Source organism: Mobula hypostoma, chromosome 11, assembly GCF_963921235.1.
Source record: "Mobula hypostoma chromosome 11, sMobHyp1.1, whole genome shotgun sequence".
NCBI classification, from domain to species: domain Eukaryota; kingdom Metazoa; phylum Chordata; class Chondrichthyes; order Myliobatiformes; family Myliobatidae; genus Mobula; species Mobula hypostoma.
Window position 1 is genome coordinate 108,218,120 of NC_086107.1, and position 25,851 is coordinate 108,243,970.

At 45.6% G+C, this 25,851-nt stretch overlaps 1 protein-coding gene across 1 annotated transcript in view; it reads right to left on the reverse strand.

Annotated features, from left to right (window-relative positions):
- Positions 1–25,851, reverse strand: part of LOC134354396 (voltage-dependent T-type calcium channel subunit alpha-1I-like) — an 843,079-nt gene that overhangs the window by 152,462 nt on the left and 664,766 nt on the right. The window contains exons 14-17 of the mRNA XM_063063387.1: positions 23,455–23,610; positions 21,976–22,066; positions 19,829–20,022; positions 6,610–7,026 (exon numbers count right to left, since the gene is read on the reverse strand). Of these exons, the coding sequence (XP_062919457.1) occupies positions 6,610–7,026; positions 19,829–20,022; positions 21,976–22,066; positions 23,455–23,610 (858 nt within the window). The remainder of the gene's footprint in view (positions 1–6,609; positions 7,027–19,828; positions 20,023–21,975; positions 22,067–23,454; positions 23,611–25,851) is intronic.

Sequence of the window (25,851 nt, forward strand, 5' to 3'; positions counted from 1 at the left end):
TAGAATCAGAATCAGGTTTAATATCACTGGTGTATGTGGCGATATAAAAGCAAAGGAGGAGAAGATGGCGGCACGACGCAGCTTGCGTGGCCACTCCGGTGAATGATATCTGTAATCTGTCAAGTAGGGTGCCGTGCACAATTCTGATTTGATGGGGACAGACGTGAAAGAACGGAGGAACATCTGGAGAAACTTCTGAAATGCCTTTTTCGCTGCCGCTGTTACTGTGTGATCTGGAATCTCCGGAGGGGAAGGCCCCGAGTCCTCGGCTTTGCTTGCTGCTCAGCGGCCGGTACGGGGTCGAGGTGCTTGGCAGAGATGGTGCTCAGTGCTCGGTGTCGAAGGGCTGGTCGGAGACTCGAAGTTTTCAGATGGACTCAGAGTGGGCTGTGGTCGGGTGCTTCCAATGCATCGACAGTTGTCGGTGCCTGGAGGTTTATGGCAGAGTTTCTCCCTTCCACCACCTGCTATCAGGGACTATCGGGAGTCGATCGGAACTTTGAGACTTTTTTTTACCATTCCCATGGTCTACTCTTTATCAAATTATAGTATTGCTTTGCACTGCTGTAACTATATGTTATAATTATGTGGTCTTGTCAGTGTTAGTCTTTGGTTTGTCCTGTTTTTTTTGTGATATCACTCTGTAGGAACATTGTATCATTTCTTAATGCATAAATGCATTTTTAAATGACAATAAACGAGGACTGAGTGTCCTCATTATCTAATCTAATCTAAAAATACCTTATCAGCTAATCATGTGGCTGCAACTCATTGCCTAAAAGCAGATGGTCAGGAGGTTCAGTTGTTGTCCAGACCAAACATCGGAATGGGGAAAAATGTGATCTGACTGTGAAATGATTGTTGGTGCCTTTTGGGGCGGTTTCAGTATCTCAGAAACTGCTGATCTCCTGCGATTATCACAAACACTGTCTGGAATTTATAGAGAATGGTGCAAAAAACAAAAAAAAAAAAATCCAGTGAGGGGCACTGTGGGTGAAAACAGCTCGTTAATGAGAGAGGTCAGAGGAGACTGGCCTGACTGGTTCAAGCTGACAGGTAGGTGACAGTAGGTCAACCACGTGTCACAACAGTGGTGTGCAGAGGAGCATCTCTGAGCGCACAGCACATCGAATCTTGGAGTGGATGGGCTACAACAGCAGAAGGCAATGGACGTACACTCAGTGGCCTCATTACTCAGTACCTAATAAAGCGGCCACAGAGTGTGTACGCTGAATAAAGTTGACCATTGAACCTTGGACATTGGCTGCTTTTTTGGCTTGCTGTAGTCCCTACTTCAGTGATGCTCCACATCGGAAGACCCATGTTCATGCGTTTCACTCCCCCTGCCTTGCCTCGAGATATCATTCAGGTACAAGGCTTTTACTGCACTTGCATCTCGCAAATGATCAAAGAGCCCCGTCTGATTAACTGATCGGCGGGGCTGCAGTCTCTCGGGTGGGGTCTGTGTAAGTACAAGCTGCTGCTACTCTGATCAATTTGGAAGTCTATTTGCTATCTAGACAGGTGCTTATTAGAAAGAACCACTTTCCTTTGAAACTCATCAACCTTCATTAACATTATATTTATAAATTCATACAGTTGGTTTAAGCAAAATGTTCTCAAGGTATTTTTAGATTGCTTCCCAATAGATTTATTTAGTTTTTGAGCATATGTTACGAGGTTAGGTATTTAGCAAGTCACCTGAGACTATGTCACTCAGAGAGACAGCAGCACCAGAATAGCTCTTAATTCCAGTTAACTGATTAATTTGTCAATGACCAGTATACAGACGCAAGTGATTTACTCTTAGAATAACACGTAATATATTTTTAATCCATTAATGGAATTTTCTCGGAAGTGAATGGCTTGCTGGATTACCATTTATGATGATCAATAAGATTCGATCACCCTGGGGGGATATGGAGTCACATATAAACCAGACTGGAATAAGAGCAAAACATACATAAAAAGGATCTAATGCTTCCCGTGAAGAAGGTGGCAGAGTTTGTCATCAAAACGTCGGTTATAATCAATACCTGCACCCAGCTAGAAGCCTGAGAAGAGTTAACACATACACACTTTCCTCTTCCTTGCATTCCCCACGCTGGTTTCCCTCTTACCTCTCCTCTTCTCCTCATCTGCTCCCCTCCTCCTTCCCTTTCTCCCATGGTCCACTCTCCCCTCCTATCAGATTCTTTCCACCTATCACCTCCCACCCTCTTACTCAGGGCCCCAAGCAGTCCTTCCAGGTGAGACAACACTTCACTTGTGAGTCTGTTGGGGTCATCTATTGCATCCAGTGCTCCCGGTGCGGCCTCCTCTACATCGGTGAAACCCGACACAGATTGGGGGACCACTTCGTCGAGCACCTCCACTCCGTCCGCCAAAACAGACAGGATCTCCCAGTAGCCACCCACTTCAACTCTGCTTCCCACTCCCATTCAGATATGTCCATACATGGCCTCCTCTACTGCCATGATGAGGCTAAACTCAGGTTGGAGGAGCAACACCTCATATACCATCTAGGTAGTCTCCAGCCCCTTGGTATGAACATAGAATTCTCCATCTTCTGGTAATTCTCTCCCCCTCCCTTCCTCTATCCCTATGTCACTCTGCCCCCTCCCCCAGCTGCCTATCACCTCCCTCACGGTTCCACCTCCTTCTACTACCCATTGTGTTTTCCCCTATTCCTTCTTCATCTTTCCTGCCTATCCCCTCCCTGCTTCCTCTCCCCCACCCCTTTATCTTTCCCCTTACTGGTTTTTCACCTGGAACCTACCAGCCTTCTCCTTCCCACCCTCCCCCCACCTTCTTTATAGGGCCTCTGCCCCTTCCCTCTTCCGTCCTGACGAAGGGTGAAACGTCGACCGATCTTTTCCACGGATGCTGCCCGACCTGCTGAGTTCCTCCAGCATTTTGTGTGTGTGTTGTTCAGGATTTCCTGCACCTGCTGAATCTCCTGTGTCCTGGACAATAGCTTAATCCCCGCCAAAAACATATAACTGAACCAAATGCTTTTTTTAATTGGCTTTCTGACCACTATTACTGAAACTAGCTCTTTATCTCAGGAACATACTGACTTCCATTTCAGATTTAATCATACTTTCAGTTCAATAGCACAGACCTTTGGTCCACTATTACTGTAATGTCATACTTGTGGCACTGTCAATGTTTTTTAATGGTGTTACTGGACAGAAGCATCAAAGGCCTCTTCAAAATTGCATCTCGCTGAATATAGCAAATACTTAATTATAGGATACCTTGCTTAGACTGCTGTGTATATACATCTATTGATGCTTCCGGACACATCTTCAGTGATGTTCCTGGAATCATCGGGTGTTTCGGGTCTTTCAACATCATACAGCCTCCTCCAGGTGAGCCAGCCGGGGCTGATCAGACCCCAGCTTGTGTCCAGATGGCTAGCTACTCATGACTCCATGGCTCCCCTCTTTTGAGCCACAGCCATCTTGAGGCCCTCTCTGCCGCATCGGTGGTACTGCGGATGGCTCTCCTCTTCCTCTCTCCCTTGATGCCCAAGATGCTGAAGGCTCTAACTAAAGGATGGGCTACGAATCCCCTACAACCAACCTCCACTGGGAGACAACTCGCTCTCCATCCAGCCCGCTGACAGTCGCTGACCAGTCCTGCGTACTTGGAGAGCTTCCTTTCAAAGGCTTCTTCCAAGCTATCTTCCCATGGGACTGTCAGCTCCAGCAGCACCACTTGCTTAGTCAACTCAGACACTAGGACAATGTCTGGTCGCAGGGTGGTGGCAGCGATATGGTTGGGGAACTTCAGCTGCCCTTCGAGGTCCATCAACAGCTGCCAGTCCCTTGCAGAGGTCAGGATGCCTGCAGATGTTCTTTTGGCAGGTATTGGCTGCTCCCCAGCTCTGACAAAGGCAATGGTCTGCTTGAAGGGTTGGGACCGCTTCGCCCACTCAACTCCTGCGCTGACGGCTTCAGCGATGGTCTCCAGGACCTGATTATGCCTCCACCTGTACCGTCCCTCACCAAGTGCCCTTGCACAGCCGCTGAGTATGTACTCCAGGGTTCCTTGCTTGGAGCACAGTGGGCACGCAGATGACTCATCACGATAATATAAGCACCCAAATAGTGCTACACTATTACAGCTCAGGGAGTTAGATTTCAGAGTTAACCTCTGTACGTCCTTCCCGTGGTTTGCTCCGCGTGCTCCAGTTTCCTCCCTCAGTCCAAAGACATACCGGTCGTAGTAAATTGTCCTGTGATTAGGCTAGAGTTAAATCAGAGTTTGAGGGCCGGCTGATGGCGCAAAGACATTGGTGCCGGGCCCGGGGGCGGAGGTTCCCGGGTTCGAAACCAGTCGAGTCTGCTCCCGAGTACGCTTTCCATCCGTGCCGGGTTGAGTGTCGAGATTGCAACTCGAGCTCGTAAAATAAAGGGAAAAGCACTGCGAGGTGGCTGTGTGAGGAGTGGCGAGCCACACAGTCTCTCTCTCTCTCTCGCTCCGCGCCTTGTAAAAAGCCATGATAATAACATCATCACGGACGCACGCACAGACTCACACACACGCAGGCACATGCAAAAAAAAAATCAGAGTTTGCTGGGCGATGTGGCTCAAAGTGCCGGATGGGCCTATTTGGAGCTGTATCTAAGTAAAGCTGTCCTGTGATTAGGTCAGGGTTAAATCGAGTTGTCTGGGGTTGCTGGGCAGTGTGTCTGGAAGGGCAAGAAGGGCCTCTTCCACGCTGTATCTTGAAATAAAGAAATAAAATAAATAAAAACCAATCAGATGACCTGTAATATTAGTAACACCTGTAGGGTGTGCTGTGATAACAGTTTTCAATCGCGTCGTGCTCACATCCCGTAACGTTATTGTGCTGCAGGTTCTCAGGCCACTGAGTCAATGCCTTGAGCTAAGGAGTCACATATATCACTCGTCAGGATATCAGAATACCAGACAGGTATTTAACAACTTGTTACCAGGCTTTTATTCAGATTTACTTAATTAAATTTCCTCAGTTGCTGTGGTGAGATTTGAGTTCTAATCCAGATCAGTCACAGAGACGACTGGAACACCAGACCTGTAAAGCAGGAGGCATGCCTCCACAGACCTGAATGTGGGAAGTGTTCACGCGCCGTAAAGCCAGATAAAGGATGCAGTGCTGAGGCCTCCACAATTAAAGCCAGCCTCCTTCCCCTCCACCCACCTTTTCAAGTCAAGTCATTTTTTATTGTCATTTCGGCCATAACTGCTGGTGCAGTACACAGTAAAAACAAGACAATGTTTTTCAGGACCATGGTGCTACATGAAACAATACAAAAACTACACTGAACTACGTAAAACAACACAAAAAAACTACACTAGACGACAGACCTACCCAGGACTGCATAAAGTGCACAAAATAGTGCAGGCATTACAATAAATAATAAACAAGACAATAGGCTGGGACTACAAGGGTATCCTCTTAAAACTGAGATGAGGAGGAATTTCTTTAGCCAGAGGATGATGAATCTGTGGAATTCCCTGCCACAGATGTGTTGGAGGCCAAGTCATTTAAAGCGGAAGTTGATTGATTCTTGATTGGTCAGGGCATCAAAGGTTACAGGGAGAAGTCAGGAGAATGGCGTTGAGGGGAATAATAAATCAGACATGACGGAATGGTAGAGCAGACTCGATGGGCCAAATGGCCTAATTTTGACCTTATATCTTAGTCTTATGATATGCAACCCAGGCATTGAGAAATACAAGGGAGAAAGATTCCAAGGTTCACACGTTTCTCACGACCAAATTAAGAAATATGAGAAGTGACTTGATAGAGGTGTACAAGATGATGAGAAGCAAATATCGAGTAGATAGCCAGAGACTTCTTCCCAGAATGGAAATGGCTAATTCGAGGGGTGCATAATTTTAAGGTGATTGGAAGGAAATATGGGGAGATACAGGGCGGATGTCAGAGGTAAGATCTTTACACAGAGAGTACTTGGTACGTGAAGCACCCTGCCAGATGTGGTAGTAGATGTAGATGTATTAAAAGCATTTGCAACCTGTTAGATAGGCACATGGATGACAGAACAATGGAGAGCTATCTTAGAGTAGATTAAAAGGACGGCAAGACATTGTGGAAACTCCGCCATGGATGGTCCCAGGCCTAGCTGTGAAAGGGGGAAGGATGGGCCTGGGGCTTAGAAACCCAGAAGTACAGCAATGCCAACAGAAGCTCCAAAACCCTCATTCCTGGGAGAGGAAGGATCTTTGCCTACAAGATGTGTGAAGCCGTATGGAGAAGCAGGGACCACAGAGCTGATCAACCTTCGATCAGGACAGAGGACTATGGTGAGCTGCTGCAGGAGACCTATGCCACCGTAGTGGTAATGGGCTTAAGAAGAAGATAACGTTGTGGCCATAAGGCCTACATTGTGCTCTAGTGTTCTACGTTAAACTTCTAAATATTTGTCATTTCTTGATGCATGCATTACTAAATGACAATAAAAGAGGACTGTGTGTCTTCATAATCTAAAACTAAACAGCCCTTCGAAGGTTTAGTCAAAGTCAGCTCCAAAAAGGGTTTCAGCAAATAAGCCAGGCAAACTTTTTATCGCCACAACAAACACTGAGACAACTTACATAGTCAATCTCCTCATCGTAAACGCTCCTCTCCTTCCTGCTGTTCATCTTGGGGAAGACCTCCTTCACAACGTGGGGGCCTTTCCCGTTGGAGCCTCGGTGGTCAACGGTGACAGTGGCCAGGCTGTTCTTCCTCGCCGAGGCCTGCACGATGGGCACCTGCAGGAGTTCGGGCAGGTCGCTGGAACCCTTGGTGTCCAGGGAGAGGGCCCGGCGGTGCACCAGGCTCGAGCCGTTGACTGCTTCGGCCCGGAGGTCGTCGGGGCCACCGGAGGAGGTCTTACGGCCCTCGGAGCAGAGCAGCGACTCGTGCTCACCGGAGTGGAGGTTCCGCTTCAGGCTGGAGGCGCGGCCCACGCTGTTCCAGCTGGCCCTCCGACTGCTCCAGGGGAGGTAGTGTGAGCTCCGCAGGCTAGGCTGGGAAAAGGACACAGTGTTCAGTGGCTGGGATAGCAAGAGGCAAAGCATGATGCACCTCAGACCCATAACACCACTGCATTCACACCCGCTAAAACCTGGAGAAGCACCGCTGACAGGAAGGTTACACCAGTGGGTTCAGATATAGAGGCTGTCAGCGGGACAGTACTGAGGGAATGTCTCACTGTCAAAGGGACAGTACTGCGGGAGTGTCTCACTGTCAGAGGGACAGTACTGAGGGAGTGTCTCACTGTCAGAGGGACAGTACTGAGGGAGTGTCCCACTGTCAGAGGGACAGTACCGAGGGAGTGTCTCACTGTCAGAGGGACAGTACTGAAGGAGTGTCGCACTGTCGGAGGGACAGTACTGAGGGAGTGTCACACTGACGGAGGGACGGTACTGAGGGAGTGTCTCACTGTCAGAGGGACGGTACTGAGGGAGTGTCACACTGTCGGATGGACAGTATTGAGGGAATGTCTCACTGTCAGAGGGACGGTACTGAGGGAGTGTCTCACTGTCAGAGGGACAGTACCGAGGGAGCGTCACATTTCAGAGGGACAGTACTGAAGGAGTGCCACACTGTCAGGGGGACAGTACTGAGGGAGTGTCTCACTGTCAGAGGGACGGTACTGAGGGAGAGCCTCACTGTCGGTGGGACGGTACCGAGGGAGTGTCACAGTCAGAGGGACAGTACTGAGGGAGTGTCACACTGTCAGAGGGACAGTACCGAGTGAGTGTCACACTGTCAGAGGGATGGTACTGAGGGAGAGTCTCACTGTCAGAGGGACAGAACTGAAGGAGTGTCTCACTGTCGGAGGGACAGTACTGAGGGATGTCTCACTGTCTGAGGGACGGTACCGAGGGAGTGTCACACTGACAGAGGGACAGTACTGAGGGAGTGTCTCACTGTCAGAGGGATGGTACCGAGGGAGTGTCACACTGTCAGAGGGACAGTACTGAGGGTGCGCAGCAATACTGGAGGCTTGGCCTCCCTGGCGACTCTTTAAACTAAAGCCAATTTTCTGCAAGCAAGACTGAACATCTGGTCATGATAGCACCAGTGTTTGTGGGAGCTCGTTGTGTTGAACTTGGCTGCTACTTTTCCCATATCACAGAAGTGTCCAAACTTCAAGCAGTATTTCATAGACAGTAAAGAGCTTTGAAAAATCTGAAAGATGAATGTTACTTAGAAAATCAAGCCTTTAACTTAGAGAATGATAGTTGTAAATTCGCACAGCATGGAACTAACCCTCTGGGCACTGAGTCTGTGCTGATCTTAAAGCATCTCTTTACACTAATGTCACTGTAATCCCATTTTTTACTCTTCCCTGATTTCCATCAACATCCCACGTAAAGTTGTAGAGTACTACATCACAGAAGCAGGCCATTCAGCCCATCTCATCGGTGCCAAACTATTATTCGGCCTCGTGTTATTACTTGCACCTCGATCATAGCCCTTTATACACCATTCCTACCACACACTTTTCCAATCTTCTCTTAAATGTTGAAATCGAACCCACATCCACCACCTCTGGATTCCATATCCCTAGTCTCTACACTAGGGGGCAATTTACAGTGGGCAATTAGCCTACCAACGCCTGCTAATTCCCCTGGAATTCTGCCCCTTGTTATAATCCAATTGTATGAGCAAAGATAGACTGTATACTCATGGTCTTCTGCTGCTGTAGCCCATCTACTTCAAAGTTTGATGAGCTGTATGTTCAGAGATGCTTTTCTGCATGTCACTGTTGTAACACGTGGTTATTTGAGTTACTGTCGCCTTCCGGTAAGCTTGAAGCAGTCTGGCCATTCTTCTCTGACCTCTCACAATAATGAGGCATTTTTGCCCTCAGAACTGATGCTCACTGGATGTCTTTTGTTTTCGCACCGCTCTCTGCAAACTCTAGGGACAGTTGTGCGTGAAAATTCAAGGGTTCTGAGATCCACAGACCATCTCTTCTGGCACCAACAATCATTGCACGGTCAGGGTCACTTAGATCACATTCCTTCCCCATTCTGGAGTTTGGTCTGAACAGCAACTGGGCCTCTTGACCATGTCTGCGTGCTTTTGTGCATTGAGTTTCAGCCACATGATTGGCTGATTAGATATTTGCATTAGCGAGAAAGTGGACAGGTGTATCTAATAAAGTGGCCACTATGTGTATGTAATCTTTCCTGCCTGTGGAACTTTGTAGATTAAGATCAGTAGGTTTGGTGGTTACTGTCTTCTGTCTTTAATTTGGTTTCCCCTGGTTGCGGAATGTTGAATCTACACTGTTCCATTCCCACTTGAAGGAAGTGCCTTTAGACGTCCTCATAATGTCAAGTTCCCTCTTTCTTTCACTTCTTATTCATGTAAGTGGCACCAGGCTGATCGGCTAGGGTATGCGTCACTGCTGAATGCAATCCTGCTGTCCAGCAGCTCAAGTATTTCTCCCTCCGTCAGCCACAACGGGGTCGTGACCTCTACCCCTTTTCCAACATGGGGAGTGGGGTGGTCCATGAGCTAAGTTGTAGAAACCTGACTGGTGACCTTGTTGGCACCAAGGAACCTAAAATGGGCAACACATCAGTTGCCAAACACACAGGGTATTCATTACATTTGTTAGGGAATGGTTCTTGATTGGTAAGGTAGGGGGGTTTAATAGTTATTGAGAGAAGGTGGGAGAAAGGGGACGAAAAGAAAATTAGCTATGATTGTTTGCTGGAGCAGACTCGATGAGCCAAATGGCCTAATTCTGCTCCTATATCAGAATTCTGCTCCCACATGGTCAGAATTTCAACTAAATTCTCAGCTGGCAGAATGGGAGATGGCTCACATCTGAGCTGAGAATCTAGTTGAAATTTTAAACATTCATCCCATATTCCAAATGCATTAAGTCGGGTTAATAGAGGGTTTAAGCTGCACATGAGTACACTGACTCTAAGTACCATCAATAATAAGCATTCATCGATGTAAGTACTCTTAACTGTTAAGTACCCAGAGTGATAAATTCTCACAGTATTTAAGAATGATAAATGGCAATAGTTTGTTTAACTCGCCCATGCACCGCCCCCAGCCCCATACTCATTATAAACAGGAATCCCATTAATCGAATCATCCACTGTAAAATATGTGGAGACAGACTGTGGCGTCTTTGGAAGCACTTGTTCTGAAAGAGCTTATGTCTAACTGATGTCATTATTTGTGGCTTTTACCAGTGGTTCCCAACCTCCGGGCCGCAAAGCTTGCAGTGGTGCAGTTGTAGCCAGGATGCACCCAGCACATCTTTAAGAAAAAAGCAGATAAACAAGCTAATTAATTAGGTGCCGCCTGGCACGTAAAAATCTGGGCCGACATTTACGTGCCGGGCAGCACCTAATTAATTAGCTCGTTTATTTCTGCTTTTTTCTTAAAGGTGTGCAGGGTGCGTTCCAGCTACCACTGCACGCTTCGCCGTCCGGTTTCGGTCCACGGCCCGGAGGTTGGGGACCACTGACTTCTACACTGTGAGAAGTAGGAGCAGGAATAAGTTCTTCTACCTCTTGAGCTCACTATGCCTTTCGGTGAGGTCATGGTTAACCTGAGCTGGGCTTCGCCATCATTTTCCTGTCCGTTCTCAGAAAGCCTTGAATTCATATGTCTCAAAGAGCCAGGAAACAGGCGTTTTCAAATAATCCATGCCAACAAATTTGCTTAATGGAGCTGGTCCTACAGGCCTGCATTGGCTAATATCCCTCTAAAGCTTTCCTACCCATGTACCTGTCCAAACACTCTAATTGTAGTCAGCTCTGCCACTTCCTTTGGTGGTTCATTCCATACACCATCACTTTCTGTGTAGGAAAATTTGCCCCTCAGTGCCCTTTTAAATCTCTCCTCTCTTGCTTGAAACCCATATTTAAAGGCTTTTAAAATTTAAACTTTCCTGCGCTGTCACAGCAAGGCACTGTCCATCATCGAGCACCACGTCACCAGGTTCAGCAGCAGTTACTACCCCTCAGCCATCAGAGGCTTGAACCAGAGGGAATAACCACTCAACTTTTCCCCATCACTGAACTGTTCCCACTGTTTACGAAGAAATCAGGTCAGTGCCTCAACTTCCTTAGGAGCTTGCAAAGATTTGGCATGACATCTAAAACTTTGACAAACTTCTATCGATGTGTAGTGGAGAGTGCATTGACTGGCTGCATCACAGCCCCGTAAGGAAACACCAATGCCCCTGAATGAACAATCCTACCAAAAGTAGAGGATACAGCCCAGTCCACCTTGGGTACATCCCTCCCCACCATTGAGCACATCTACTTGGAGGGTTGTCGTAGGAAAGCGGCATCCATCGTCAGGGGCCCCCGCCACCCAGAACGTGCTCTCTTCTCGCTGCTGCCGTCAGGTGGAAGGTACAGAGGCCTCAGGACTCGCGTCACCAGATTCAGGAACAGTTATTACCCGTCAGCCATCAGGCTCTTGAACCAGAGGGGATAACTTCACTCAATTTCACTTGCCCCTTCACTGAAATGTCCCACTACACATGGACTCACTTACAGGGACCCTTCACCTCATACCCACAATAAATATTGCTTATTTGTTATTATAATTATTTCTTTCTTTTTGTATTTACACAGTGGGTTGCCTTTTGCATCTTGGTTGTTTGACTACCCTGTTGGGTGAAGTTTTTCATTGTTTCTATTGCGTTCCTTCTACTTATTGTGAATGCCTACAAGTAAATTATACAGTGACATATATGTGCTTTGATAATAAATTTCCTTTAACCATTCGATCTTTGAACTTTAAACCCTCTAGATTAGGACTCTGTGACCCAAGATAAAAGATTCTGGTTATTCACCTTGAATATGTTCTTGTAATACTGAATGCCCGTAAGGAAGTGAATCTCAGGGTTGTATGTGGTGACATATACTTATTTTGAGAATAAATTTACTTTGAATTTTGAACTTTGAACTTTGAACTTTGTTCAGTGCCACTGCCATAGATTTTACTTGAATAGAGAATTCCAATAATTTTACTACAAGAGTAAGTTCCTCCTTATTTCATTCTTCATTGGGCAACTCCTGGAGGCTTTGCCCTCTACTTCTGCATTCTCCCACTCAAGGAAATATTCTCTGAACATCTATCCTGTGTACATCACCTGGGGTGAAACAGGTAGACAGCAATGAAGATTGTATGGAAAGGTTGCCTTCATGGGTCAAGGCAATGTGTACAAGAGATGGGACATCATGTTACAACAGTACCAGGTGATGGTAGGTGTGCAATTCAGATGGAATCAAGGTGTAAAGGGAGCAGAATTGACCCGCAAGGATATTGCCAGCTTGAGTTGTAAGGAGGAGATTGGATTGGCTGGAACTTTTTTCCCTGGAGGGTAAGAGGTTGACGTGTGACCTTAAAGATGTTCATAAAATCATGAAGGGCATGGATAAGGTGGATCGTCACAGACATTTCCCCAGGGCAGCAGACTCCAAAGCTAGAGGGTATAGGTTTAAGTTGTGACTGGAAAGATTTAAGGAGGACAGGCTTATAAAATCATGAGGGACATAGATAAGGTGGATTGTCACAGATTTTTCCCTAGGGTAGCAGAGTCTAAAACTAGAGGGTATAGGGCTTAAGTTGAGACAGGAAAGATTTAAGGTGCACATGCTGAAGAAGAAGATTCTTCACTCTGAGGATGGTGTGAGTGCAGAACAAGCTGCCCGTGGAAGTGGTAGATGCAGGTTTAATTGTAATATTTAAGAGAAGTCTGAATAGGTGCATGGATGACAGAGGTATGGAGGGATATGTTCTGGGTGCAGAAAAGTGGAACCAGGTGGAAGACCTGATTCTTTGTCTCAGGTTGGCATGGACTAGATGGGCCAAAAGGCCTACTTCTCTGCTGTAGTACTCTTTGAATCTATGCTTCACTCACTGAGTTCCTCCAGCAGGTTGCTTGTTGCTTTGAATACCAGTATCTATGGTCTCTCGTGTCTCCACACATTTTCTACATTTAAAAGAATGAGAGGCCAACTCATTGAAACATATACAATTTTCACAGGGCTAATCAGGGAAAGTGCAGGGAGACATTCTTTTTGTGGAACAGCATAGAACTATTTTCCATTGTCTCAGAGAAACAAAGGGGTAACTATTTAGGACAGGGATGTGCAGAAAACATCCGCAGTCAGAGGTTTCTCCATCTGAGAATGTTCTGTGGGCTCAGTCACTGACTTCACACAAAGTAGAGATCAATAGCTTTCTTAAGCAAAAAAAAAACACTGGAAAATCTCGAACAGTAGGCAGCATCTGTAATAAAGGAATGTGGAAGAAAATTTCAAATATAGGGTTTAAAGAGCTGTGTTTTGCTAGAGCTTTGCAACCTTGTGGACATCCTGTGTTTTCACAATAAAGTTGCAAGTCTACATAACTAAGATAATTGTGCTGGCCATTAATACTCCTTAGAGTGATATCACAGCTGCACAAATAGGTAAGGGTGGACAGATGATCCACAAATCATGAGAAAAACATTAATGAACTGCCAACTCTTTGTCTTGCTAATGGAGGGGGGTGGTTTCACTCACTTGTCTGTTACTAGATATAAGCACAAGCTGATTTCCCTGTAACTCAGAGCTCCACCCAAGTGGACTTTCTGTGATATTCTGCCAAAGTAAAAGATTCACCACTTGAAGTCTGGTATCGAGCTTTATTTTACAATCTCCCTGAAAAAGAAACAGTGGTTCACGTCCGTTAAACTTCGTCGGGAGAAGGAAAGGGAGAGATGTGAGTAGGTTTTATGTATAAGGGAAAGGACGTGCAGAACAAACAGAGTGTCGTGACAGAAACCTAATTCAACAGATAATGTTTCGTTATCTGCGATGGTACTAATTCTCCAGGTCACTGTTACAAAGAACTTCTCTGGACTAGTAGTTACGAAACTGAAGTAAATTTTTTGAACAAGTTCCTGGAGGATCATGAAGCAAAAAAACTGTATATGCTGGAATAGGAAAGTAAAATGCTTTAAGTACAATAGCAGATAAAGCAGCATCTGTAGAGGAATGGAGTTCCTCCGAGCAGATAGTAGTGTAGAGCTAATTGTCACTATATTAGCATTCTGACTTTAGTGTACAAGATAGAAATGAATGCCACAGTTGCACAATACTTTAGAGGGGCTGCAGAGGAGGTTTACCAGGACGCTACCTGGATCAGAGAGCATGTTTTATGAGAAAAGGTTGAACAAGCTAGGGTTTTTCTCTTTGAAGTGAAGGAGGATGAGAGGAGACTTGATAGAGGTGTATAAAATGGGAAGAGGCATTGATCGAGTGGACAGCCAGAGACTTGTTCCCAGGGTAGAAATGACTGATACAAAGAGGCATAAGAGGTCTTGGGAGGAGGATGTCAGAGGCAGGTCTTTTAAACATAGAGTGGTAACAGTGTGGGACGCCTGTCGGGGTTAGTGGTAATGGCAGGTACATTAGGAACATTTAAGAAACTCTTCAATAGGCACACAGGCAATAGAAAAATGGAGGGCTATGTAGGAGGAAAGGGTTAGATCGATCTTGGACAGGGTTAAAAGGTTGGGGCAACACCATGGGCTGCAGGGTCGGTACCATGCTGTAATATCGTGGCCAGCACGGTAGCGTAGTGGTTAGCACAACACTTTACAGTACAGATGACCCGGGTTCAATTCCCATTGCTGCCTGTAAGGAGCTTGTACATTCCCCCCGTGACCACATGGGTTTCCGCTGGGTGTTCCAGTTTCCTCCCACATTCCAAAGATGTACCATTTGTAAATTGATTAGGTTGGGATTAAATTGGTTTGTTGCTATGCGGTGAGGCTCGAAGGATCAGAAAGCCTACTCCGAGCTGTAGGTCAATAAATAAATAAGTAAATATTCCATGCTTTATGAAATTCCCTGGAAGGATTCTAGGGAAGAGGAAATCACCGGAGGGATGTTGAGGATGGTCTTGGGTCAGTGCGTTGCTGTAATCTGGAACTCTGATAGGGCGGTCTGTGTGATACTATTCTACATTTTAAGATAAGGCAATCAATATGAAAACTGGCCAAAATTTCACAGTGACTGAGAGGATTTAAGGAAAATGAACGAGGGAGGTGGGAGGATGGCTGGATTCTTTAACAGGTGGGTGTCATCTGCTCTGTTAATTAAAAGAAGAGATGCACATATCTCACCCATGCCACAACAGATCTAGTGGATAATCTCAGGGAGTCAAAAATGGAAAGTCTCCAAATCCCGTTACTTAAATGGTATAAAATTCAAGAACAATGATTGAAAGCAACAATCAGTGTGTTTCATTGCTTGTTGGGTTTGGGCCAACATTAATTTCTGTCTCTTATCTCTCTTCCAGGGGATGGTGAGTCACTTCTTGGTAGCATAGCATCTAATTTTAGAGGGCAATTAAGTATTTCTACATTCCCCTGAGGGTGAAGTCCCAAGCCCCAGACCAGGCACGATCTCCTTCTTAAAAGAACGTCAGTGAACAAAATTTGTCATCCGTTTCACAGCCACCAAACAAACAGCTCAGGTATAACATTAAAATGTGACCTGGCTGGCCAACATGAACCCAAGCTGAGCCTCAAACTCTGATTTATTTTCCAAACCTGACCCGGCTATTACAAATTCTAACACACTATTGGCCAGTGGAAAGATGAAATACCCAAGTTTATCAAGAGCAGTGGAAACATTAAGTTCAATAGTTCAAAGTAAATTTATTATCAAAGTACATATATGTCACCATTTACTAACCTGAGATTCATTTTCTTGCAGACATTCACAGCTGAACAAAGAAATACAATAACAAACACTGTAAAACCACACACAAAGACTGCCAAACAACCAATGCATAACGGACAAACTGTGCGAGGTCAAACAAGTAAATAAATAATACTGAGGACGTGAGTTGTAGTGTACTTGAAAGTGTTGAGATGAGTGAAGTTATCTGCGCTGGTTCAGGAGCCTGATTGTTATAAGCAGGGGTTCCAAACCTTTTTTATGTCGTGGACTCCTACCGTTAACTGAGGGATCAATGGAACCCAGGTTGGGAACCCCTGCTATAAAGTATTAACTGTTCCTGAAGCTGGTGGTGTGGGACCTAAGGCTCCTGTACCTCCTTCCCGGTGGCAGCAGTGAGAAGAGAGCATGGCCTGGATGGTGGAGGTCCTTGATGATGGATGCTGCTCTTTTGTGGCAGTGCTCCTTCAGATATGCTCAATGGTGAGGAGGGTTTTTCCTGTGATTAACACGTTTATCCCACATTATTTGGGTAACGGAAATGAAGCCTTCATTGAACATGGTGGAAAACTCATGTCACTGGACAAATTGTCAAAGCAAGCTACAAAGCTTTTGGACAAGTAACAAAATCACAAAGTGCCTTTTAAAGGCACAAGAGTCTGGAGCAACACACTAAGTGTTGGAGGAACTCAGTGGGTCAGGCAAATTCTATGGAGGGAAATAGACTATCTGTCTGAAGGATCTTGACCCAAAACATCAACTGTCCATTTCTCTCCATAGATGCTGCCTGACCCTTCTGAGTTCCCCAGCACCTTGTGTGTTGCTCACAACATCCATTCCTTCACATTCATTTAATTATGGAAGTGGTTCCTCAAAGTTGTTATAGCCGGAGGTGGTAGTGGGGACAACGGTGTGCGCCTCAAATAGCCCCTGATAACCAGGTCCAGCTCCTGGCCTTCACGTGTGGCTTAATTACTAAGCCAAGATCGCTTTGGAGAGATGGGGCTCGTCTGCTTTGGTTGACAGCTCATCTAGGAGAAGGAAAACTCTGATCTTCAACTTCCACTGCCTTCCAGCTGTACCCGCTCATGGGAAAGCTTTGGGAGTAAACCCTGAGGGAAAATTCCGGAGCTGCAGTCCCTAAGACAATAGACAATAGGTGCAGGAGTGGATCATTCAGCCCTTCGAGCCGGCACCGCCATTCACTGTGATCATGGCTGATCATCCACAATCAGTATCCAGTTCCTGCCTTCTCCCCATCAGGCAGTCTTACATTGAATGCAACGCTGACTGGGAACCCCGGCGACACTGCTGGTACCAAACTGCATAGGTCTCTGCTGTTCCTTTGGGCTCATCAGATGCATGGAGAGGGGGATTTTTATTACAGGGGCAACAACTTGCTGTCCATATCGTACTGCCCAGGCTTGCATATCTAGACAGCTGGGATGCAATATCTATGGTCAACTCTGACTGATGGAGGCTCTCACCTCCCCTCACATTTATTAAAGTACAGCACAGAATAGGCCATTCCGGACCTTCAAGCAGCACTACCCAGCAACCATGATTTAACCCCAGCCTAATCACCAAACAATCTATAATAACCAATTAACCTACTAACTGGTATGTCTTTGCACTATGGGAGGAAACCAGGGCACCCAAAGAAAACCCACCCATTCCATGGGGAGGACAGACTGACTCCTCATAGGTGATGTTGGAATTGAATTCTGAACTCCATTGCTCCGAGCTGTTCTACTGTCACGTCAACCACTACCGCTACCGTAACCATGATGCCTTTGCTGCCTATAAAATAGGAGATGGAGGAAGAAAGACTGATGGACAGTCGGGATTTATCCTGTTGGGAAACGAGAAGGCTCCTTTCTGACTGGCAGTTGAAAGATGCCGGGAAGGTGGACGTGTTAAGTGAGTTTTGATGAAACTCTGAGGGAGGACTAGTTGGGGCAGAACTAGTTATACATAATATTTCAAACGGGATGTTTGCAATTGAGGTTTGCAACTTGTGCCAATTTTGTTATGTCTTTAGATCCTTTTCAAAGTTCGAAGTAAATTCATTATCAAAGTACACATGTGTCATTTTCTTGTGGGCATTCACAGTAAGACAAATAAATACAATGGAATCAATGAAAAACTACACACAAACAATGACTGACAAACAAATAATGTGCAAAAGAAGACAAACTGTAAATAAAAAAAAGTAAATAAATAATACTGAGAACATGAGTTGTGGAGTCCTTGAAAGTGAGTCCATAGTTGTGAAATCAGTTCAGAGTTGAGGTGAGTGAAGTTATCCACACTAGTTCAGGAGTCTAATGGTTGAAGGGTAATATCTATCTGTTCCTGGTGGGGTGAGAGATAAGACTCCTGTACCTTCTTCCTGATGACAGCAGCGAGAAGAGAGGAAGGGCTGAATGGTGGGGATTCTTGATAATGGATGTTACCTGTATGATAAAGGACTCCTGATTCTGAATTTACTTCTTCAAAGCCTTGGCACCTTATATGGCCCCCTCCACTGCACTACTAGATGTAATATTATATTCTGCATTCTGTAAACTGGGTTTTCTTTGTGCACTACTTTGACATATTTTGGAATTCATTGAAAGTGCCGTCACAGGTAGATAGGATGGTATAGAAAGCTTGTTGGCACATCGACCTTCAGAAATCACAGTTGTGAGTACAGGAGATGGGATGTTATGTCGAAGCCGTATAAGACATTGGTGAGGTCTAATTTGGAGTATTGTGTGCAGTTTTGGTCACCTACCTACAGGAAAGATGTAAAGAAGGTTGAAAGAGCATAGACAAAAATTTACAAGGACGTTGCCGGGTCTGGAGGACCTGAGTTATAAAGGAAGATTGAATAGGTTAGGACTTTATTCCTCGGAACGCAGAAGATTGAGAGGAGATTTGATACAGGTAAACAAAATTATGAGGGGTATAGATAGGATAAATACAAGCAGGCTTTTTCCGCTGAGGTTGGGTGGGACTACAACTAGAGGTAATGGGTTAAGGGTGAAAGGTGAAAAGTTTAAGGGGAACATCATATGAAACTTCTTCACTCAGAGGGTCATGAGAGCGTGGAACGAGCTGCAGTGCAAGTGGTGCATGCGAGCTCGATTTCAACGTTTAAGAGAAGTTTAGATAGGGACATGGATGGAAGGGGTGTTGAGGGCAATGGTCCCTATACAGACATTTTAAATGGCTTGGCACAAACTGGATGGACTGAAGGGCATGTTTCTGTGCGGTAATTTTCTATAGCTCTATGGCTTTCTGAACGATCTGTCTGAATGGTGAGCAAAGGTTTTCTCCTTACCCCAGTACATGTGATAATAATCCAGTTACATTAAAAGGGGACTTATATACTTTTATACCTAAAGGAACAGACACAAAATTCTGGAGGAACTCAGTAGGTCACGCAACATCAATGGAGAGGACTGAACAGTTGACATTTTGGGATGAGACCCTTCATCATACCTATTGTAGGTATCAAAATGAACTTAATTTTGTAGGTATTGTAAATTCTGCAGGTATTCAATGAACTACATTGAACGCTACTGTAAGTACTGAAGGATCAGTCGACATTTCAGGCCAAGACCCTTCCCATACCTATTGTAGTATTCAGGACTTCTTACAGAGCTTTGCTGCTGATTGTGATGTAGGAAAATTAGCAGGCACTCCTGTGCACAGCAAGATCCCACCAAGAGGATGCAATAGGTTAGTGAGTGGGATTGAGTGATGATGACCAAATCCCTTTCTCTCCTTAAAAATATCAAGTCGACATTTGTTGCTGAGGATATCGATAGGACCTCAATTCTGTATTACATCCAAAAGATAACATCTCTTTCAATGCGATCTTCCCTCAGCACAGCATTGGGCTTTTGTGTTCAAGTCTCTGGAAAGGTCTTGAACACACAATCTTCCCACTGAGCAGAAAGAGAGTTCTGCCCAGTGAACCACGGCTCAGAAGCTCTTTGGCAAGTATGCCATCGTCTGTTCAAATAGGAGAGACAACACCTACTTCACCTCCTCCATCCACACCTCAATACCATGTGTTGAATGTGGCCCAGATGTGCCATGTGATTCTTACCAGTGATTTCTGATCGAAGTTGACCCTTGTCAGTGAGGTTATGCTGCTCTTCCTGGATCCCGTGAAGCTCCGGAAGTTTTCCGGCTGTAGAGAAGTCCTCGATGAGGTTATGATTCCTGATCCTATTGATTGGTTCTGGGGCGCCAGGTCCAAGTGCCCATTGGGGGTCATTGTAATTGAGCATCCTTTCACCTCTGAATCCATGAAAAACGAATGGAAAACCAGCATTAGACATTGCTCAGGAACTGTACTATCATCATCATTATCATTATCATCATCATCACTAGTATGTGCCATGTTGTATTGATGTTGGCAATCATGGTCTTACCCATAACCAAGATTATTGGCAAATTAGCAAATTTCTCTACTGAAGTGATTTGCCATTATGTTCTTCTAGGCGGTGTCTGTTCAAGACAGGTGACCCCAGTCATTATCAATACTTTTCAGAGATTGTCTGCCTGGCATCAGTGGTCTCATAACCAAGATTTGCAATGAGCACCAGCTGCTCATACGACCAGAGGTTCATTTATTATCAAAGTATAGAACTCTGAAATTCTTCTTCTCCGGATAGCCATGAAACCGAGAAAGAAAAGAACGGCAGCACCATCATCGACCCCCAAATCCCTCCTTCCTGCACAAAAATTGAACAAAAATGGAACAGGGACATCAACTCCCAAATTCCCCTCTTCTGCACACACAAAAAAACCCGAGAAATATCGGGTGAGAAACAGAATATAAAAAAACTGTAAGACAGGGAAAAGTCTATAGTCCAAGTCCACAACCAAAATGCAGAAAACCTGGATAACCTTCTCCAGGCACAGCAGCAGTCTTTTCCCTCTATTGGAACAGAGCAATGCCACCAACCAGTAAAAGGCAGTCTCCCTTCTCCAGTAGCAGAGCGATCCCACCAGTGATCAAAAGGCTGTTTCCCCTCTCCATAGTAGAGCGATCCCACCGGTGATCAAAAGGCTGCCTCCCCTCTCTGTAGCAGAGTGATCCCACCAGCGATCTAAAGGCAGGGAGCCATCTTGACCTTCCACCACCTGCTCCCGTAGTTTCACATGACTCTGATCAGGATGGGGGAATAGGCAGGTGCTACACCTTGCCCAAGGGTCTTCCACCTGCCAGGCTAATGGAGGGAAGGAGCACCTCCTTTGGCAGAGAAGAATCTCCACCCTGATACCCAAACTTTACTATATCAGTATACCAGTTCCAATCCCAACAGGGAAGGGCACAAACTATCAGGTTCTTGAATCGGTTCTTGAATCTGTTCTTGAACCACAGCATTGGAGCACTGTAGACCACCTCTTGCATAGATTCAGGTTGTGCTAATGTCTTGTTTTTCATTGTCTTTTTCTCTTCAATATCTGATATAATTTACATCTGTGCTGTCTGAGCCTACGTGCCCGTGATGCTGCAGCCAGCAAACCTGTACCTCTCCGATCTTGCGCACCTGACCATAAACTCAACTTGGGCTGGAATGAATGGACCGGCCAGGTTGAGAAGCTGACCTGCCTCATAACCGGGCTGCTGCATTAGCTGGGACATCTCAGTGTCTGGTCCATACATAGTCAGTGCAGGATCTCACAGGTGGCCATCCGGCCCTTCGTGCCTGTGCTAGCTCTTTGAAAGAGTTAGCCACCCCACATTCATACAGGATTTATTCAATGACCAATATTGAGTTCCTAAAAAATCCACTTCCACCACCCTTTCCAGATCTCAGCAACTCACTTCATTAGGAGATGGTTCCTTAGCTCATTCTCTGGTCCATCCACCCTCGCAGAACATGCCCTCCCGACTCTTCGAGATGCACCCTAGCCTAATCACAGGACAATTTACAATGACTAATTAGTCTACTAACCGGTACGTCTTTGGACTGTGGGAGGAAACTAGAGTACCCAGGGGAAACCCAAGTATTCTATGGGTGGGGGGGGGGGTCACACAGACTCCTTACAGATGACTCCAAACTGTAATAGCATCACTCAAATCACTACACCACCATGGCACCCAATCTTGCTCCACTGATGACCAATCTCTCTTTCACCGGCAACACCTTCCTCCTATCCAAAATTATTATGAGCCCTTCCATCACAGGTACGAGCACCTGCTTTAAGGGTGGGGGAGGGCGGGGGTTCAAGGTGAGTTACCTGATAAATATTGCATTTCTTTTATCTTCTCACAGTCTTCATAGTTAGTTGAAGTCCGTTCTTCCTCAGAATCCCACTTGTTGGCATTCCCCTGTAGATGGAGGTACAAGAAGGTAAGTTAAACACATAGCTGTATGGTAGGGGGGAGGGCATTAAAGGTTATACTTGCCACCTTGGTCAGAACGCACCAACTATCACCTCTGTATGACGCTAAGCAATCTGAAGGATGTGCTTAGTAGAAAGTATAAAAACTTTCGTATAAAGTTCAACTCATGTGTCCCAACAATGCATCTCAGCTTTTACCAAGGTTGGTAATTCCCCTATCTTGGGCGGTGGGATGGAGATACGTCTCTACAAAAGGTAAGGCGCTCCTTCCCTCCGCTAGCTTGCAGCTCACCCCTGGGCAAAGTGTAGCACCTGTTCAGCCCCCATGATCAGGGTTACGCGCAGCCATGACAGCAGGTGGTGGATGGTCGTATGACCCGCTAATGCCTATCACAAGTCCCGCTTGTGCAACCACTGACGCCAGACAGGCAACCTCTGAAGATAATTGATGGTGGCTGGGGTCACCTGTCTTGTAAAAATGCTGGCCAGAAGAAGGCAATGGTCGACCACTTCTGGAGAAAAATTGGACAAGAGCAATCATGGTCATGGCAAGGCCATGAGTGCCCATGTCATATGACAGGGCACACAACAAACGAACAAATTGCCCTATAAACCAGTGGGTCATAGGATCAGAGTCTCATCCATACCAACCAAGGTACCCACCAAGTTAGTTCCATTTGCCCCCAGTTGGTCCATATTCCTCTAACCATTTCCTACAAACGTACTTGTCCAAGTCCTCTTAAATTTTGTTATGGTACCCACATTAACTACTTTCTGGCAGTTTGTTCAATATGTCCACCACCCTCTGCATGAAGAAGATGCATCCTGTATCCCTTTTAATTCCTTCCTGTCTCACCTTAAACGTACAGTATGCTCTTCTGTTTTGATTGCTTTACCTTGAGAAAAATCGTGGTGAGCATTCACCCTATCTGTACCTCTCATGATTTTATTCACCTTTATAAGGTCATCCCTCAGTCTCCTATGTTCCAATGAATAAATTCCTGGACTGCCCAACCTCCCGCTCTATAGCTCAGGTCCCTGAGTTCTGGCTGGCAACATTCTTTCCAACTAAATGACTTCTTTCTTATAATAGGGTGACCAAAACTGTACACAACCTTCCAACTGTGGCTTCAGAAGAAAATGAATCTCAGGGTTGTATGTGGTGACAACCCTGAGATAATAATAAAACTTACTCTGAACTTTGGACTTCTTCGCACTTTTGTAGCAGATGGCTAGGGGAAGCAGGAAGGGAGGCTTATGCCTAGAGAATTCAGGAGGGATGGAAGGAATAGTAAGCCCACCATCCAGTCTCTGGAACGGGATCTGAAAGTTCCTTCCATGACAGTGAAGAAGCATAGGACTGCAACCTCTTACCTCTGCCTGAAAGCCCTCCACCAAGATAGCGACTAGAAGGTTGAAGAGCACGTAGTTGCCAAATGTCATGAGCGCGACAAAGTACAAAGCAGCCCAAGGCGAGGTGGAAGCCATTCCGTTGTAAAGCACGACATTCCAGTCCTCCTGAGTCAGGATCTGTGGAGGGGATTAGGCGGGAGAGGGCGGGCCAGCAGCAAACAGAGGCAGGGAGTTTGGGAGAGAGAAAGGTGAGAGAGCCATAAGTTCCATTATTCTCCAAACAATATCACTTATAGATTATTACATTGCACTCAGGGTTGGTAGATTTTTTCACACTTATGATATAGTCAGGGGATTGGCATTAGACTGAACATCCAATATCCCCTCTAAGCTGTTCATGTGTGGGCACACACACATCTTTTGCTACTAGCGCACAAAAGCTTGTCACCCTCGACCTCATTGGCATGTTAAGTATATTTCATGAGCGTACACAATCACATTTCCTGTCTCAGTTTCTGATGCAGACGGCGTTGACACATGAGGAGTTTGCCATGATTTGTTTGCAGGTTTTAGAGCTGACTTATTTATACAGTTTTTATTGAGGAAATTATTCAGTGCGCACGTGTTGTTGTCACTGGGTAAAAAAATCACGCAGCACAAGATTTTATGCGCACACTGTCATTGCAAATTAGAGGGAATACTGGTCATACCTGTCCAAGTGCTTTATATGGAGGTACAGTATCGATTATGTTAATTCCCCTAGACCAGGGGTTCACAATTTGAGGTCCACGGACCTCTTGCTTGATGGTATCGGTCCATGGCATAAAAAAGATGAAGTAGACTATTTAACGTAGAACAGTGCAGCCAAAGTGTCCAGACTCATTTACCCTTTCTCAAAGAAACTTTGACGAGACAAGCATGCCAAAATTGCTAGAATCTAATTCATTGCTGAGCTAATTTCTGATTCAAGTGCTGTGTGCAACATCTCATAACACCTTTGGAGTCACCTTAGCACAGCAGTTGAAGTGACACAGATACTGGGAGCACTCGAGTGTATCGCAGCCCTGGCCGGAGGAAATGTGGAGGGACTGCAAGTGAAGTAAAAGCCAAATGGTCAATTGTATCCTTCCAACTCAATGGGAAGAGAAAGAGAGGAAAAGCCCAAGCATCATGAGAATGCGAGGGCACCAAGAGTGGCAAGAAAGTGGGAACTGCTGAAGTGGGATATTGATTATATACTACCCACTCCATAGGCATTAAGTAAAACCTTATTCAAATTAAAGAAGTCATGAGTATCCACATTGGCCAATTGATTGTAGGGAGAAACTCATCAGACTTGTCAGAGAATCGTGTGATTGATGGATTTACTCCAGTTGTGGTTGGTTGAGTGGTGCTGCAACAACATCATTGCCCTCATCATCAGTAAGACCACGGAATTGATTGTGGACATCAAGGAGGGGAAGTCAGGAGAACACACACTAGTCCTCATGGAAGGGTCCAGTAGTGGAAAGTGCCTGGATGTCAACATCTCTGAGGGTCTGTCCTAGACCTTGACCACATGATATAGGAGCAGAATTAGGCCATTTGGCCCATCGAGTCTGCTCCACCATTTCATTATAGTTGATTCATTTTCCTCTCAGCCCAATCTCCTGCCTTCTCCCCATATCCCTTTCATGCCCTGACTAATCAAGAACCTATCATCCTCTGCCTAAAATATACCAATGACTTGGCCTCCGCAGCTGCTGGTTGAAGAAATTCCTCCTCACCTCCGTTCTAAAAGGACATCCCTCTATTTTGAGGCAGTGTCCTCTGGTCTTAGACTCACCCATCATACGAAACACCCTCTCCACATCCACTCTATCAAGGCCTTCCGACATTCGATAGGTCTCAATGAGGTCATCTCTCATTCTTCCGCATTCCAATGTGTAGAAGCTTAATCATTTTTGTGAACCTCTTTTGTACCCTCTCCAATGTCAACACATTCTTTCTTAGATAAGGGGCTTGAACTGCTCACAATACTCCAAGTGAGGCCTCACCAGTGCTTTATAAAGCTTCAACATTACATCCTTGGTCTTGAGTCCAACATATTGATGCAATCATGAAGAAGGCACACTTGTGGCTATAGTTGATTACAAATTTGAGGAGATTTGGTATGTCACCAAAGGCGCTACCAAATTTCTACTAATGTATGGTAGAGAGCATTCTGAGTGGTTACATCACCGCCCGAAATGAAGGTGTTAATGCTTAGGTGGAGATACGTCTCTACTAAAGGAGGAATAAGGTGCTCCTTCCCTCCAGTTCACCCTTGGGCAAGGTGTAGCACCTATTTAGCTTCTCCTGTCAAGGTCACATGAAGCCATGGGAGCAGCTGGTGCATATCACAAGGTGCATATCCACCATTTGGGGCCCCAGACAGTC